Here is a 17,610-nt window from a genome sequence, read left to right on the forward strand (position 1 = left end):
GCAGAAGGCGCCCGGGTGTAAAGCACCGGAGATGGCTTGTTAAAGTTAAACTATAAGAAAACAAAAAGAGTTGAGTATAATTGTTACCTGTATCCTGCACAGAAGTCTCCCCTTTATTCTTCACTGAAGTGCGGCTGCCTGCAACAGTACCTGACGCTAGTAGCAGCATCTTAGAGCTGACGCGAATTCCTAAAAGAAATTCATGCTGTCACTGTGTTCTGGGATCTGTGTTACTATGGGCTCCTTTTACTAAGCCGCGTTAGCGTTTTTTGGCGCACGCAGCATTTTAACGCGCGCTAAACCCAAGCTACGTGGCTAGAACTAATGTCGGCTCAATGTTGGAGTTAGCGTCTAGCTTGCGTGGCAATTTAGCACGTGCTATTCTCCTAACGCGGCTTCGTAAAAGGAGCCCTACGTTTCAAAATCTCTTCTCAATGTACTTTGCGATCCAACCAGCTCATCCAATCGGTCTACTATTACTGTGACGTTCTTCATGTCCGTGCTGCCGAGGATATATCCCTGTTTGACATCATCCCTTGTCCAAAATCGTTTTTCTCCGTTATTCTGTTGGTATACACGATAAACACTGGGTTCATGTGATATTACAACTCTTTGGTATATAAACCACAAAATTACAGCCCTGAACACTTTGCAAACTGATCTCACAGCATTCCTGCACTAATGACATAAGAAATGGCCCCTACCCCCTGGAGCTTAAAATCGTGCCAAAGCACAAGAGCTATCAGGAAATGTATTTTATTGTTTAGTTCTACAAGGGTTTTTTTCAAAGAGAGTCTGGTTTTAGGAAAGCTGGGATTTTAAGCAGGACTTTATTGTGGCAGAAGAGGAATCATGATACATTTGGCTCAAGAAGGCTACACCAGGTGTCTGGCTCAAAACTCAAATAATTTCTGGAAGACAGTAACATTATTTTCTATTAGCCAACTCTGAGGGGCCTCCTGAAAAGTTCTCAGCCCAAACTTACAAGTTATTTCCACAATTTTCTTGACACTTTGTTTCAATGAGGTAAATGGGCACAAGTATAGGGAAATCAAGCCATTGTGACATTGTGGTGGAATGAGGCACTATGACATCACAATACGAGGGGTAGCTGAGAAGTTCTCAGCCCAATCGAGAAGGTAATGACGTGGAGCCGTGAAACTTACAAGTTATTCCACACTTTTCATTTCAATGAGGCAAATGCATCTAGTAAATGGGCACAAGAATAGGGAAACCAAACCATTGTGACATCACCGATGAGGTTGGCTCTTACACATTGGTGGAATGAGGCATTATGACATCACAATAGGAGGGGCCGCTGAAAATTCTCAGCCCGATCAAGAAGAGAACAATGTGGAGCCATGAAACTTACAAGTTATGTAATATCAAGTTATATAATATAATAATAATAACTTTATTTTTCTATACCGCCATAGTCAGGCGACTTCTAGGCGATTCACATTGGAAGAAGGCTGGACAGTCAGCGAATGATAAGGAGCCTAAAATAGAAAAGTTACATAAACAAGTTACATATTAATTTAAGTTCCATGAGTAAAGAATACATGAAAAAATGGAGCTTCCTGAGAGATTGAATAGTAATATCACATGAAACTTACAAGTTATGGGGGTCTCCCACACTGTGGCAGACTAAAAACAGACTAAAAAGTTACCTATATAAAGATGCATATGAATCTTAGATTGGATAATTTTTTTTTTTTAATCAACAATCTTAGGACAAAATACTTAAATCTAACCAGATCTGTAATCAGGTCATTGATCTTCTAAATTCACTTTTAGACCAAGTCCTATTTACTTTTAGATCAAATCCTACCTAAAAAATTTTTTTAATACCCTTCCTGATGCTGTTCTTCCCGCAATGTTTTTCTTTTCTTTTTTTCAACAATTGTAATTTAGTCCTGCCTTCCTTATGTATTTCTAATTTATTATGGATATGATTGTATGTCTATTGTTTTAAATGATTATATTTGTCCCCCCAAATTATTATTGTTATACTCATTGAAAATACTTGATATTGCGTTCAAATCAAAATTTTAATAAACTTGAAACTTGGCTGCATTTAGAGATGTCTCATGACTGCTGTGATTTGGGGGTTTGCGATGGACTCAGTTCACCTTCAGAGATCTGGATCTCCATTTGGCAAAAAAAAATAATAATAACAAATGAAAATTGGGCTTCCTAGACAATATCTAAAATTGTAAAAGAGGATATGTGGGGTGGGGGTGGGGGAGATTTGTGGGGGTGGGGGAGATTTGTGCAGGTGAAAGTCATTCTGCACAAGAAGAAAATAAAATTCAGAGCATGCAGGTAGTTCAGTCTCTATGAATACCTTTCGTTCTTGGCTTATTAGGGTTATTGGCTTAGGACCATCTAAAAATGTTATTTGCCTCCATGAAGTCACCAAACAGAACCTGGCTGACAAATGCTTCAATTGCCAGAGAAAAGGGGTGTATGTGTGTGGTGGTGGTGGGGAACCAAAGGCAGAGAGGGAAAAGATAAAAGAGAAGGAAGTGTGTGAGAATGATCCAGGGCAGTGCAAAAAAATTGATGCAGATTTCTGGCCAGTTAATTTTGGGTGGCCTGGGCCAGAGTTCGTCTACTCCATTACAGTGCTAGACTGGTATGGCCATTAACTGGTATGGCGGGATACGTCTCAGAGTAATTCAGGCTGATGGTATCTCCAGATCTTCTCACGCTGGACAGCATCCACAGTCTCTCTGTTTGCCAGTGACCAGCCCCAGCTAGTAAGAACATCAGGCAGAGGAGAGACAGGAGGGCAGGGGGGGGGGGGGCAGACTGGCATATCAGGACATAGGGCATCTGTCTCTCTTCCTCTTCCATCTCAGGGCTGGTCTGCATCAATGCTGTCCCTTGCTGGCTGACAGGCAATGCAATGCAGGTTTCTTCTGAATGCACCCTGTAAAGGTTCAGAGAATAGAGGACCAGGTGTGTGCAGGACTGAGCCACTGCTATTTGTAATGGTCCTGATTTTGGTGGGTATTTATTACACCTGCATTGTGATGTCATAGAACATTATTCTGATAGGCTAAGGCTCTTAACACTTGCATGGTGAGGTCATAGAGCATTATTGTTATAGAAACATGATGGCAGATAAAGGCCATATGTCTCTCTTTATTGCCATTAAGTTTTCATGGCAGAATACAGAAGCAGATTGCCGGGCCTTTTTTCTGCACAGTATAAATTTGAGGTTGTCGCCGTTTTTGCATCAGACGTGATCCTACGCCTCCAACACCGCCCATCTGCTGCTGCCCAGATGGGTGGTACATCATTAGTCTGACATGTCCGCTGAAAACCAACCCACCTTAGGAGGCCCTGATGGTAGCGAAATGACCGACGGCGTAACTTTCAGCTTCTCAGATGCGCGCGAGCCCCAGTGGCATGACAAGCCCATGCACCATGACTGATTTTGCCGGTGCTAATCCGATCTGGTGCTGGCAATAGGTTCTGAGCATTTGTCCATCAGTAATGCAACGGAGGTGTACATATGGGTAAGAGCCATGAGAGGAGGGTCGGTGTCCAAGAATTGACTTGGAAGGAGAAAGGGAGGGTTTGAAAGAACAGAAAAGAGTGACTGAAGAACTAGTGTGGGCTGGGCAGACAGGATCTGTGCGTCCCAACCTTTCAGTTCCCTTTAAATTAGGGTTACCAGACGTCCGGATTTCTCCGGACTTTGTCCGGGTTTTGAAAAGCTTCTCTCAAAATCGTGTCGGGAAAGGGCATCCGTGCATGCGCAGACGCAGCGTGCGTGATGTCATTGGGTCACAGATGCAGTGCGCAATATCACTGCGTCGTGGACGTGCATGCGTGGATGCCTCCTGGGGTGGGGCTTGGGGGCAAATGGGGTGTGACACATGCGGAACGTGGCAGAACTGGGTGGGCCTGGAGGCGTGGCCATGGGGAAATCTGTTAACCTTATTTTAAATTCCAGTGACCAATGAGTCTCTCTAGCATCTCTCCTCATCCCCACCTCCCTGTCCCATCCCTGCCTCTCTTCCTCCTGGAGTCCATCTCGCATCTTCATCATTACCCCTCCTTCACAGCCTCCGCCTCTACCTCTTTCTCCTCCTCCTTCTTCACTGTCTCTATTGCCTCCACCACTGTTCTCTCGTTCCTTTCCTCAGCACTTCCAGCAGCTGGATTCGTTTCAGTCTTTCTAAAACAGTTTATTTGTGTCTCTCGGTGTTCTTCCCTGATGAGTTTAACAGGCATAAAACCTTCTTTTATGCTCCCAACGCAACTGATCCAGACCTCTCACATTCCAGGGCCGGGTTTCTTGGCAAACCCCGCTCTCCCAGTGTGTCTCTTTTAGTCAGGAAATTGACTTAGCTAAGTGTTTTCTTCTGAATTCTCAGGCCCTTGGCCGGTAGCGGAGAGATGCAACTGGAGAACTACTAGAGAACGGGAGGTGTGGATTCCATTTTGGTGTTCTTCGGCCTCCCCTGATTGCTTCCCCAGACGTGATAAGTAAACAAAATAGTGCCTGTTAATTCTCTCCATTCCTTCTGGGTCTAGAAGGAGGGTACACAGACAGCGACAAGATTAGGGGGCGGGCACCTGAGTGGGTGCCACAAATGATCTCTAATACTCTGTACAGCGCTGCGTACGTCTGGTAGCGCTCTAGAAATAATTCATAGTAGAAGTAGTAGTGTGAAGAGTTTCAGTCTTTGGGAAGCAGAGCTGAGATTGTGTGATGTCATATTTGCCTCATTCCACCAATAAGAGCCAACCTCATCAGTGATGTCACAATGGCTTGATTGTTCTGTACGTCCCTCTGCCCTCCAACCCAGTCAGCAGATTAACCCTTTCCCTTAACTGTATCCATGGCATCCTGTTTGTCTGTCTTGGCTGTTTAGATTGTAAGCTCTTTGGAGCAGGGACTGTCTCCTTTGTGACTCTGTACAGTGCTGTGTACATCTGGTATTGCTCTAGAAATAATTCATAGTAGTAGTAATGTACATAGGAATCTCTTTCTGTATGTTTCCACCACGTCCTTCTTGGTGATCTGTTTTCTTAAGGCAGAGTCTCCAAATGGGTTTGTTTTGTATAAATATCCACAAAAATACACCCTCAAAATGTTCAGGATAACGTCACTTAACTTAACTAAAAGGGAGAAAAGACCTCAGTGTCTAATAGGGGCTATCCAAACAGCAACCCACATAGACAAGCTGGTTACAAATATCACTTGAAACCAGCAGACACATCCTCGGTCACAAAAACTCCCAAAAAGTTGAAGACGCAATTTCACAATAACTTTAAAAAAACAATAACAGTCAATTTCAAGTCTCTATTTCAAAATTTTCAATAAAGTCACTTATCTGAAAATTTCTGTCTTCTTAATGACTTCTCAATCCGTTAAACGTAATCCTGAGGCTTGGAAGCAGGAGAAAATCACTCCATCGGAGAAAAACTCAGAGCATAGCAGCTACTCCAATATAGCCGCTAGCATAATCCGACAGGGTTCCCTGTTTCGCTGATACGCTTCATCAGGGATTTGCTGAAAAAAAACAAACAAAGAAATGTTTTGTATAAACCATGACAAGAACCTCACTCCTAAGCCAGGGTATGCGGAGTGTGTGATCTCAGGCTCTCAAATGCATTGCTAACTCCTGCCATAGTTCTTGCATTGTGCCAAAAGAGAGTTCCTACTGGATTCAGAATATGTAACACATATATATATATATATATATATATATATATATATATATATATATATAAAAGTAAATTTGACCATGTCTCCCCGCTCCTGGCCAAGTTCCACTGGCTTCCGATAATCGCCAGGGTCCACTATAAATGCGCCTGTTTAACTTTCAAAATCCTATATGGTATCCTCCCTCCCTTTATCCCTCTTTCTTGGAATTCCTCAAACCCTAATACCACCAGATCCTCCCACAAATTAAAACTATCCTTCCCCTCGCTAAAAGGCATTTCCCACACAGGAAAGCTAGGGACCTCCCTCCACTTCAAAATCACTGAGCTCTGGAACAACCTTACCTCCTCTCTTCGGAACTTGAGCTCCCTCCAAGTTTTCCGCAAACATCTGAAAACCTGGCTTTTCTCAAAAAATGTAAGTCTCCCTCCAACTTAGGAATCAAGGAAACTCTTATATCTTGGCATCCCAAGTCCTCTAAATTTTCTTCCCACTTCTACCTCTAACCCTCTGTTGTAGTTCCTTCCTATTTCTCCTACTGTAAACCGCGTCGAGCTCTACGAACGTGGAGATGATGCGGTATACAAACCTAAGGATTAGATTAGATATATATATATATTTATTTAAAACATTTCTATACCGTTTAAACCTAAACGGTTTATATAATGTCATAAAACAAATAAGATCAGACAGACATGAACAAATAATCCTCAGAAAATCAACTATAAAAATGAAAGCCGAAAAGCTTATACAAAGAATCATAGGAAAATTCTTCAACCAGCAGCAGTCATAAAGAATCATCTAGAAAAAGGCGTTTACAAATAACTGCGTCTTAAGTAATGTTCTAAAACTGCCCTTTTAACAACATTGTCGTCATTGGCCATTTTACTGGCCTCAACATATTTTGGATTAACATTTGTTTTCAATAAGGCTGAGTTTTCGGAACGCGGGGATCTATTTAGGTGAATAATTGGTCATCTTGCTCTTGAATGATTCAGGTATAAAACCATACAGGAATTGATGACAAATCATTACTGCTTAATACTGAATTCTGAAAACGACTGGCAGCCAATGTAATTGTTAAAGATATAGCTGGGGCCTAGCCAGACATCCAGTTTTGGGTGGGCAGATCTCTCCCTCTCCCACCAGGGTGAGGCAGCTCTGGTGTCTCATAAGAACATAAGAATTGCTACTGCTGGGTCAGACCAGTGATCCATCGTGCCCAGCAGTCTGCTCCTGCGGCGGCCCTTAGGTCAAAGACCAGCGCCCTAACTGAGACTAGCCCTACCTGCGTACGTTCCGGTTCAGCAGGAACTTGCCTAACTTTGTCTTGAATCCCTAGAGGGTGTTTTCCCCTATTTGAATCCCTGGAGGGTGTTTCCCCCTATAACAGCCTCCAGAAGAGCGTTCCAGTTTTCCGCCACTCTCTGGGTGAAGAAGAACTTCCTTACATTTGTACGGAATCTATCCCCTTTTAACTTCAGAGAGTGCCCTCTCGTTCTCTCTACCTTGGAGAGGGTGAACAACCTGTCTTTATCTACTAAGTCTGTTCCCTTCAGTATCTTGAATGTTTCAGTCATGTCCCCTATATGAACCTAAGAATTGCCGCTGCTGGGTCAGACCAGTGCTCAGCAGTCCTTTGAAGCATGTGGCCCTTAGGTCAAAGACCAGTGCCCTATTTGGGTCTAGCCCTAACAGCGCACATTCTTGTTCAGCAGGAACTTGTCTAACTTTGTCTTGAATCCCTGCAGGGTGTTTCCCCTATGACAGCCTCCAGAAGAGCGTTCCAGATTTCTACCACTCTCTGGGTGAAGAAGAACTTCCTTACGTTTGTCCAGAATCTATCCCCTTTCAACTTTAGAGAGTGCCCTCTTGTTCTCTCTACCTTAGAGAGGGTGAACAACCTGTCTTTATCTACTAAGTCTATTCCCTTCAGTATTTTGAATGTTTCGATCAAGTCCCCTATCAGTCTCCTCTTTTCAAGGGAGAAGAGGCCCAGTTGTACAGCAATTTCCCCAGTCCTTTAACCATTTTATTTTATTTTTTTTCCATGAAATTTTATTGAAAGTTTTATCAAAATACAAAAGGGAATAACAAATCATATACAAACTGAAGTATTCCCTTAACCATTTTAGTCACTCTTCTCTGGACCCTCTCGAGTAGTACCGTGTCCTTCTTCATGTACGGCGACCAGTGCTGGATGCAGTATTTCAGGTGGAGGCGTACCATGGCCCAGTACAGTGGCATGTTAACCTTCTCCAATCTGTTTGTGATCCCCTTCTTAATCATTCCTAGCATTCTGTTCACCCTTTTCGCTGCCACCACGCATTGCGTAGACAGCTTCATTGACTTGTTGACCAGTACTCCCAAGTCTCTTTCCTGGGGGGGGGTCTCTTCAAGTACTGCACTAGACATCCTGTATTCGTGTATAAGATTTTTCTTACCGACATGCATCACCTTACACTTATCCACGCTAAACCTCATTTGCCATGTTGCGGCCCATTTCTCGAGCGTGTTTATGTCACATTGCAGCTCTTCGCAATCCTTCTGCGTCCTCACTAATCTGAATAACTTTGTAGCGTCTGCAAATTTAATCGCCTTGCTCGTCGTACCAATTTCCAGGTCGTATATAAATATATTGAAGAGGTATGCCTGTCTCATTTTGTATTTACTGTTGTACTTGGAAGGAGGACCAAGAGGGGGGGAGGTCTGGTAGGGGTTGGTTTGGGGGGCGGGGTGGGGTAGCTCGAAGTTTGGGGACGGGGATTTGTAATACAAACTGTTGAGTTGTATACATTTTGTTTTGTATCTCTGTTTGGTTTTCTCGAAGAGCTCAATAAAATATATTTGACTATAAATATATTGAAGAGCACGGGTCCAAGCACCAAACCCTGCAACACTCCACTTGTGACACTTTTCCAGTCCGAGTATTGTCCATTTATTCCCACACTCTGTTTCCTATCCGCCAACCAGTTTTTAATCCACGTGAGTATTTCAACTTCGATTCCATGGCTCACAATTTTTTGAAGTAGTCATTTATGCAGGACCTTGTCGAACGCCTTCTGAAAATGCAGATATAAAATGTCGACCGGGTCACCCTTGTCTATCTGCCTGTTTACTCCCTCAAAGAAGTGCAGCAAGCAAGCTACCCCTATCCCACCCAGGCAAGCCAAACCCCCCAGCGTGCTTCATACCGTTTAGAGAGCTGATCTCCGCCCACTGATGCATGCTACTTGTGACTGCCCCACAGCCTTCCTTCTGACGTACTCTGCCTAGGCGGAACAGGAAGTTGCGTCAGAAGGAAGGTTGTGGGACTGGCGTGAGTGATGCCTATCAGTCACGCTACTCGCTGCCGCCGAAGATCAGCTCTCTAAAAGGTATGTGGCAGAAGAGATTTTGGGGAGTTTTTAACTGTAGATATGCTGCTACTGGGTGGGCCTGGGCCTACTCATTGCTACGCCAAAGGGAAAGTTACAGGGAAATACTTTTAAAACCAATAGAAGGAAATGTTTTTTTTCACGCAGAGAATAGTTAAGCTCTGGAATGCGTTGCCAGAGGTTGTGGTAAAAGCAGTTAACTAGATGGGTTTAAATAAAGGTTTGGACAAGTTCCTGGATGAAAAGTCCATAGTCTGCTGTTGAGGGGAAACCACTGCTTGTCCTGGGATCGGTAGCGTGGAATGCTGCTTTTCTTTGGGGATTCCGCATGGAATGTTGCAACTCTTTGGGGGTCCGGAATCTTGCTTACTCTTTGAGATTTATTTTATTTACTTATTTAAAAAGCTTATAGCCCGCCTATAACTAAGCGAGTTCCAACATACATACACAATCATATAACAGAGAGGTTGGAATATTGCTACTATTTGGGTTTTTGCCAGATACTTTTGACCTGGATTGGTCACGGTTGGAAACAGGAGACTGGGCTGGATGGACCTTTGGTCTGACCCAGTATGATTATTATTATGTATCTTAGAGCAAAAGCTTCTCACCTAATTTCTTGCGAGCTGAGGACCTTCTCCCTCGTCACATGATTCACAGAATAATCACTCCATCGGGCCTACTTTTGTAAAGAATTTGTATGGCAGACATCTTAAGAGACCCCTGATGCAGGCCAAGAGCCAAAACACTGGCAGTGTCGGGTCTTTTCAGTGAATAAAGAAGAATCATCGGTCCCAGTTCTGTTGGCGCGTACACTCTTTTGTGGGCGTCGTTGATTTTTCTGTGCATTTTGATCCCTTTCTGTGTGCTGTACCTCCATTATCAATGCCATTCTTGTGTTTTTCTCCTGTAGCACAATATCTGTTTTCCTCCCATGGAGCATTTTATTGGCACGAATAGGAACGTCCCAGGTGAACACAACCTCTTCATTCTCCAGTTTTCAAAGGGTTGTGATTCCATTGTTTTTCTGGATCAGCATCATTTGCACAATTCCCAGTAGACGAGACTTGCTTTTTTTATTGACTTTTCCTGTATCTGACTGAGCCTTCTGAACTTCACAGCCAGCAAGGAGGTGTTCAAACATCTCTAATTCTAAGTTGTAGAATCGTCCTGTGTCTGTTTTGCTCTCCCGAGTATGTCTCTCTCTGTCTAGATGAGAGGTACGTCGCCCCTTCCTCACCCTTCTGCTTCTTCTTACCCCCCACAGCTGACCCCGTGGATGTCCTGAAAGTGCTGCAGTTACACACACAACCCGAAGGAGTGAAGAAAACAACAGGCTTCTGCCCCAGCAGGCGAGCCACGGCTGGCGCTGATGTTGCCTATAGGATATCCAAGACAGCGCAGATCAGCGCCCCCAGCAAGCAAATCTTCTCAGGTACGTGGTGGCACAGTAGGGGGGATGGACTGACTTTTTATTAAAGACAGAGGGGTAAATATTTAGCCAGTAGCGATCAGCAATTTTTTAGCTCTTTAGTTTTATGCCCAGATATTATTAACACCAGTTATATGTTGACAGCCAGAACTTATCTGGTTATCTAACTGCTTTACAATCAGGCACTCAAGCATTTTCCCAATGGGCTCCATACCTGGGGCAATGGAGGATGAAGTGACTTGCCCAGGGTCACAAGGAGTAGAATGGGATTTGAACTCACAACCTCAGGGTGCTGAGGCTGTAGCTCTAATCACTAAGCCACTCCTTCTTCCAATATCAAGCCTTTAACCAGAAAGGAGAAACTGAATAAAGCTAGGACTGTGTTTTATGTGATCCAATTTACCTGGTTAACTTATCTGGATAAATGCTAGCTCCACCTCCAGACTGCCTCAACCATTGCCAGTTTAGAAGGGATATGTAGCATAGGATTGCCAGAGGAAGCCTGCCCCCGCCCTGTTCTGCTCCCAGCCCTGCCCCACCCTCAGCCAAACTTCCTGTCTCCTGCCCCAAGATCTGGAGGACCACTGCGCATGCATGGACATTGACGAAATGATGTCACACGCATGCATACGGTATCATCGCGTTGACATCCGTGCATGCACAGAGGGCCTCCAGACGTGGCCCCGAGCTCGGAGACTTCCAAAAACCTGGACAGACTGCCAGGTTTTGGAAATCCCTCCGGGCACCCAGAAAGTCCTCTAAAAAGAGGACATGTCTGGGTTTTCCTGGATGTAGGACAACTGTAACATCTGGATGCCCTAGACCCGCCCTCAGTCCCGCCCTAGCTCCGCCCCCCACTGCCTGCTTTGGTTGGGCAGGAGGGAGTCATCGCGTGACACCCACACATGCATGGATAGCCTCCTGTCCGATGCGATTGAGAGGAGGCTTTTCAAAATCCGGACAATGTGCCAGGTTTTGAAAAGCCGTCCGGGGAGATCCGGACGTCTGGTAGCCCTAATTTATCAGCACTGTCCGGTTAAGTTCCACTGAATTTCACTGGATAGCCCAGCACAGACAATTTAATCTGGTAGGAGCCTCCCCTGACCAATTAAATTACTTTGATATTGACCCCAGAGGGTCCAAAGGTCTCATGCAGGATTAAAAAGAACGAAAGAGAAAAATGAAGGCAGATAAAGACCATATGGGCCTATCTAGTCTGCCTAACTAAGCAATCCACTATCCCCTCCTCTCCCCTACAGATCCAACATTCCAAGCTTTCTTGAAGTCAGATACACTTTTCGTCTCCACCAGGAGGCCGTCCCATGCATTTACCATCCTTTCTGTGAAAAATAATTTTCTGAGGGTACCTCTGAGTCTATCCCCTTTCACCTTCAACCTACGCCCTCCCTCATTCCAGAATTTCCTTTCAACTGAAAGAAACTTGCCTCATGCGCATTTATGCCACGTAGGTATTTAAATGTCTAGCTTATCTCCCCTCTCCTGCCTTTTCTCCAAAGTATACGTATTGAAATGTTAAAGTATGTTCTCACATGATATATGACAAAGACCTCTGGACCGACTCCATTGTGCTTATATCTTTTTGAAGGTGCAGTCTCCAGAATATTCTAGATGAGGTCTCACTAGAGTCTTATTCAGGGGAGTTTATTCAGTTAGGAGACTTTAGGATTCAGAGAACATCATGAGGTCACCTCCTTTGGCCCCTATATTTTCATGAACCTAAAACATGTCCATTTTTTTTCTGGCACAGGTAAATTCCCAGAGGACTTCTCCATCATGACCTTGGTGAAGGCGAAGGCTGGCATTCAATCCTTCCTCCTGTCCCTCTATAATGAGCATGGGACCCAGCAGCTAGGGCTCGAGCTGGGACGCTCCCCCGTCTTCCTATATGAGGACCAAACAGGGAAACCTGCCCCCGAGGATTATCCACTCTTCAGGGGGATCAACCTCGCCGATGGCAAGTTAGTACAGTAGGGACTCCATGTCTCTCTCTTCATCATCTCTCCCTCTCATACTTTCTGTTATTACCTAGCTCTCTCTCTTGTGCTGGTTATTATTAGCTGTCTCTCCTTCTTGTACAGTCTCTCCCTCTCATATTCACTGTTATCTGTCTCTTATTACCTTTCTCTCCCTCTCATGCTGTCTGTTTTTACTTGTCTCTTTGCCTCTTGTACCAGATGTTATTAGTTGTCTCTCCCTTTTGTCCAGGTTGTTATAAGCAGGTTGGGTGACTCTGATAGAATTCCCCCTAGATGGTTAAATTGAGCCATAAAAAACATGTGGCTGCAGTTATCCACACATATTTTTCTAGGTAACACTAACGATTGTGGTAAGCAGATACAATTGAAAATCCTACCCCACGAGGCGGGTGAGAAGAATTTTATTGATTTTATGGTATTAATCTTTTGATTATGGACCACTGGCTCTCTGTATATCCATATCACTATGTGCCTAATGGTGTTTCCCTCTCTCTGCTGCACCTCCTGTCTCAGTATCAGCCTGTGCCCCTGTCTGTCTGTCTCTCTTATGTTCCAGTACGCTCTCTCCCCAGGTGGCACCGGATTGCGATCAGTGTACAGAAGAAGAAAGTCACACTGATCTTGGACTGTAAGAAGAAAGTCACCAAGCCCCTGTTACGTAGCAACAACGCCGTGATCAGCACCAAGGGAATCACTGTCTTCGGAAAACGAATTCTGGATCAGGAGGTCTTCCAGGTGAGAGAATGAGGAAGGCCCTAGGTGAGAGACATCTTTCCATTTCTAGATCAAGATGGTCTTGCAGGTGACAGATAGCTTTCTGTCTCTAGAATGAAGTGGTTTTGCAGGTGAGAGACAGCTTTCCATCTCTAGAATGAGGAGACGTCCAGGTGAAAGATAGCTTTCCTCTCTAGAATGAGAAAGTCCCTAGGTGAGAGATAGTTTTCCATCTTTAGAACAAAGAGGTCTTGCATAGTACTATGGTTGAGGAAGTTGGAGCCAAGGACAAGGGAATTTGAAATTGGGCTGGTGCTTTATACCAGGACAATTTCCCTCCAAAAGGGTGACTCCTCCTACCATTTTCAATCTAGAGTTTGAAGAGCAAGCTGTGGAAGTATGTAAAAGTCAAGTGCACTTCTTAAGTAGAGCCACTAGAGGTCTCTTTAAGTCTTTAAGGGAGCAGAATCTTAGAGTCTCTTCATATCTATAGAGTGGGAAGGGCTTCCAGTGAAGCAGAAATTTCTCCAGTACAGAACAGGGAGATCTTGCAGGTGAGAGACAACTTTCCTTCTATAAAATGAGGATATCTTCCAGTAAAAACAATAGATACCAGTAGAACCAGGAAACAAAGAAGTGCAAAACAGATGCTCTAAAGTTTATTAATAAAATATACCTTATATGGCCATGTTTCCAACAGTGGCCAACCCAGGTCCCAAGTACCTGGCAGAAACCCAAAGAGCAGCAACATTCCAGAGCTGAGATTGTGATATCATAATGCCTCATTCCGCCAATGTCTAAGAGCCAGCCTCATCAGTGATGTCACAATGTCTTGGTTGTCCTATACTTGGCTCACATAAGAATTGCCATACTGGGACAGACCGACGTTCCATCAAGCAAAACATCCTGTTTCCAACAGTGGTCAATCCAGGTCCCAAGTATCTGGCAGAAACCCAAAGAGTAGCAACATTCGAGCTGAGCTTATGATGTCATAATGCCTTATTCCACCAATGCCTAAGAGCCAACCTCAGTAGTGATGTCACAATGGCTTGATGTCCTATACTTGGCTCACATAAGAACATACGAGTTGCCATACTGGGACAGACTGAAGGTCCATCAAGCCCAGTATCCTGTTTCCAACAGTGGCTTTATTAGGTGAAATGTGGCCACAACAGGCATATTGTATTAATAAACTCTGGAGCTCCTATTTTGGATTGCTTTGTTACCTGGTGTTATCTGTTGCTTCCAGTACTTGTCTCTTTCCTTCCAGATGAGACAGCTTGCTATTGACTGAGGAGGTTTTCCAAAGTGAGAGGAAGCAGGTGGCAGCATTTTTGTAGAAACAGCTCACAGAAGTGGGGTGTGTGTGGGGGGGGAGCAGCCTGAATACAAATATATAAACAGCACAGGACCCACTTGCAAAAATGACATGCATATGAGTAGGGCTCACTGTAAAGTCTTGGAGGAAACATTGGTGTTATTCTTCATTCTCCTTTCCCATCAGGGTGATATCCAGCAGCTCCTAATCTCGTCCAATGCTCAGGCTGCGTATGATTACTGTGAACGTTATAGCCCAGACTGTGATACCCCTCTCCAAGACACCCCGCAGGCCCAGGACCCCAAACGCAAGGATGATGTAAGTATCTGACCTCTGACTACTCCCTCTTCCCATTATCTGACCTCTGTAACCTTACTCTACCCTCTCTCCATGTCCTGTGGGGTTGGTGTGAGTATCTGACTTCTGTAGCCTCACCCCTTCCTCGCCTGGATACCCCATAAGGATGGTAGAGTACCTGACCTCGGTAGTCTGACCCTTTCCTCTCCTGGATACCCCATGGGGATGCTGTTCAGTCTCTTACCTTAGTAGTCTCATACCCCCTCTCTTGCATAGTTTGTGAAGATGGTATAGACTTGAACAAACTTTTTTCCTATCTCTCTCCTGGCTATTCGGTGGTCTCCTTGTCTCCTGGACGCTCTTCTATGTTTCCCAGAAGCCCTGCAGTCTCTGCCCCTCTGATTCTCCTGGATACTTTATGATCTCTCCCTCCCTCCTAAGTACCCAACAGTTTCTCTTTCTCTGTCTTCCTGAGTGTGTAGTTGTCTCCCCCAAACCCACCAAATCCCCAGCAGCCTGTAACCTCTAACTTCTCCCCTTCCCTGTTTTCCTCTGAATTGTTTCTCCTTCCTGCCTTGGACAACTGTTTACAGAAATTTCTGACTGTAATAAATGTTTTTCTTGTCCATGAATTGTGTTGAATTTTTACTGCCACACTCACCTACTCTTCCACTTCCACCACTGAGGGTCAGAGCATTTCCATGCCATCTGAGTATATGCGATGACTTCCATGCACAAAGTGCTGCCACTCCAGCTGAAAGAGATATGGGAAGACACTATATAATGATACGTGAGAGGAGGGAGAAGGGAAAGGACAAGAAGTAGAGGGTGTGGGAGAGTAGGTAGAGAAAACATGGAAGGTCAGTGGATAAAGATGCATGAGGAGAGGATGAAGAGGAGAAGAGCAGAGGAGAGAGAGGGGAGGCAAGGAAGGAGATGGAGGCCGCATGGAGGAGACACTAGATAATGATGTGTGAGAGGCGGATAAAGGGCAAGAGGGATGGAAACAGAGAAGATAATGATGTATAAGGGGAGACTGAAAGATATGAGGGAGATGGGAGGGAGCATGGATAAGATACAGAGGAGACACTGGGTAATGATGTGTGAGGGGAGAAGGGAGAGGGAGAAGGAGAAGGAGGAAGGAGGGAGGATGGGAAAGATATGAAAGGAACATGAGGAGATGTTGAACAGTGACATGTGTGTGGTACTGGAGAATCCTAGTTGGGATTCTCACTGCTCACTGCCTCAATATTCCAGCCTATTTTGGAGTGACTGTCTCTGCTTTTCTATTTTCTTTCCCTGCCTTGTCCTTGCACTTCCGCTGCCTTCCTGTCAGTACGCTGAGGAAGAGATGGAATATTATTATGACTATTCTTACTATTATGACAATAAGGAGGGAGGGACGGTAGCCACAGCTGTGCAGACCTCCGAGGGAGTCTTGACTAAACAGGTAAAATCCTGCCAGCAGTGGCAGGATGAGAGGTGGACATCCAAGACCTCTCTATCTGTGTTTCAGTATATCCGTCAGTACCTGGTGTCTTCCTCCTTCCACCTCATGCCTCGAGTTAGTCACTTTGTCTTCACATGTTATCTGAGGAGCTGGTGAGCAGCACTCACAAACACTGCTGTACATTAATGCTTATCAGCCTATCCCACAGAGGGGTAACAAGGCCTGGTTATAAGTTTTACATAGTCATATTTTGGGAGAAATTTTGGAACAGTCAGAGAAAAGTTACGATCCTTTATCAAGACCGTATTGACTTTTTTCTCTGCTCTAGTCTGCATTTCTTTGAGGTCAAGTCTTTCTCTTCTCACATGCAGGCTAAGATCATTTCCCTAGGTAAGGAAGCTCTAGGTTGATGAGAGATGAGAGAAGGGAGCAGGTTAAGATCTGTATGGAGGCTTAGGTGGGTGGCTCTTCATTTAACCAGTGGCCAGATTAGAAAGCATTAATGTAGGTCTGTGCTTGGACTGCTGGACATCGCTTTCTTCCTGTTGTTCATCCATCATCATCCATTGTGTTCACACTCGTGTTTTTTTGTTTTCTCATCTTGTTTTTGTGTGTATCGGTGTTCCCTGTCTCTCCACTGCCTGCCTTTCCACCCTGCGCTGCCAGAAATCTAAAGCCAATGGCACCAAAGCCCGCAAGGAGCCCGCCAAGCCGAAACCCAAGCTTCCACCTGCTGCCATCAAGGCCAACACCAAGGGCAATGGCAAAAGCAAAGCTGGCAAGGCCAGCAATTCCCAGGCTGCGGCCACAGCCAGAACGCCAGCTAAGCGCTACATTCCCACCACCAAGAACTCGCTGGGCAAGACTCAGCCTAAGAAGGCCTCCGCCAGCGCTGGCAGCACACAGAGAAAGCAAAGCAACGGCTACCAGCAGGTAGAGCAAGAACAGCGTATGTAGATCTAGCCCATGAGATCTACCATACACTGAGATGGCAGCTCATCTACTCTCCCTTCACACCCTGCTCCATGTTCTTTCCACTGTATGCACATTCCACTGAATGGATCCCTTTCAAGTGAAGCAAAACACCAACATCTCTCTTTCAAAGCTGACCGGATATAAACCCCTCCCATTAATGCATTAATTGAACGTTTCCTTCAAATGCCTCTGCCTATATGATACATGGTCAGATTCTAACGCATTTGGTCAAATTGACAATGTCTCTGATTGATTTTACTAAAGATCTTGCCCAGAAAGCCAAAACTAAAGAAATCAAGATCTAAGGTCCCATTCTGACCTTTCCCAGTACCATCCCTCTCCTCACCCCCCTAAAAATAAAAAA

At 44.8% G+C, this 17,610-nt stretch overlaps 1 protein-coding gene across 4 annotated transcripts in view; it reads left to right on the forward strand.

Annotated features, from left to right (window-relative positions):
* Positions 1–17,610, forward strand: part of COL11A2 (collagen type XI alpha 2 chain) — a 108,739-nt gene that overhangs the window by 21,074 nt on the left and 70,055 nt on the right. For 3 of the 4 annotated variants that reach the window (XM_033924914.1, XM_033924916.1, XM_033924917.1), the window contains exons 2-6: positions 10,331–10,498; positions 12,264–12,474; positions 13,065–13,227; positions 14,711–14,842; positions 16,938–17,204. In XM_033924914.1, the coding sequence (XP_033780805.1) occupies positions 10,331–10,498; positions 12,264–12,474; positions 13,065–13,227; positions 14,711–14,842; positions 16,938–17,204 (941 nt within the window). Of the gene's footprint in view, positions 1–10,330; positions 10,499–12,263; positions 12,475–13,064; positions 13,228–14,710; positions 14,843–16,157; positions 16,272–16,937; positions 17,205–17,610 lie in introns of all 4 variants that reach the window. The other variant, XM_033924915.1, reaches the window with a different exon arrangement.

The sequence above is a fragment of the Geotrypetes seraphini genome, chromosome 16 (genome assembly GCF_902459505.1).
Source record: "Geotrypetes seraphini chromosome 16, aGeoSer1.1, whole genome shotgun sequence".
In the NCBI taxonomy this organism is placed as follows: Eukaryota; Metazoa; Chordata; class Amphibia; order Gymnophiona; family Dermophiidae; genus Geotrypetes; species Geotrypetes seraphini.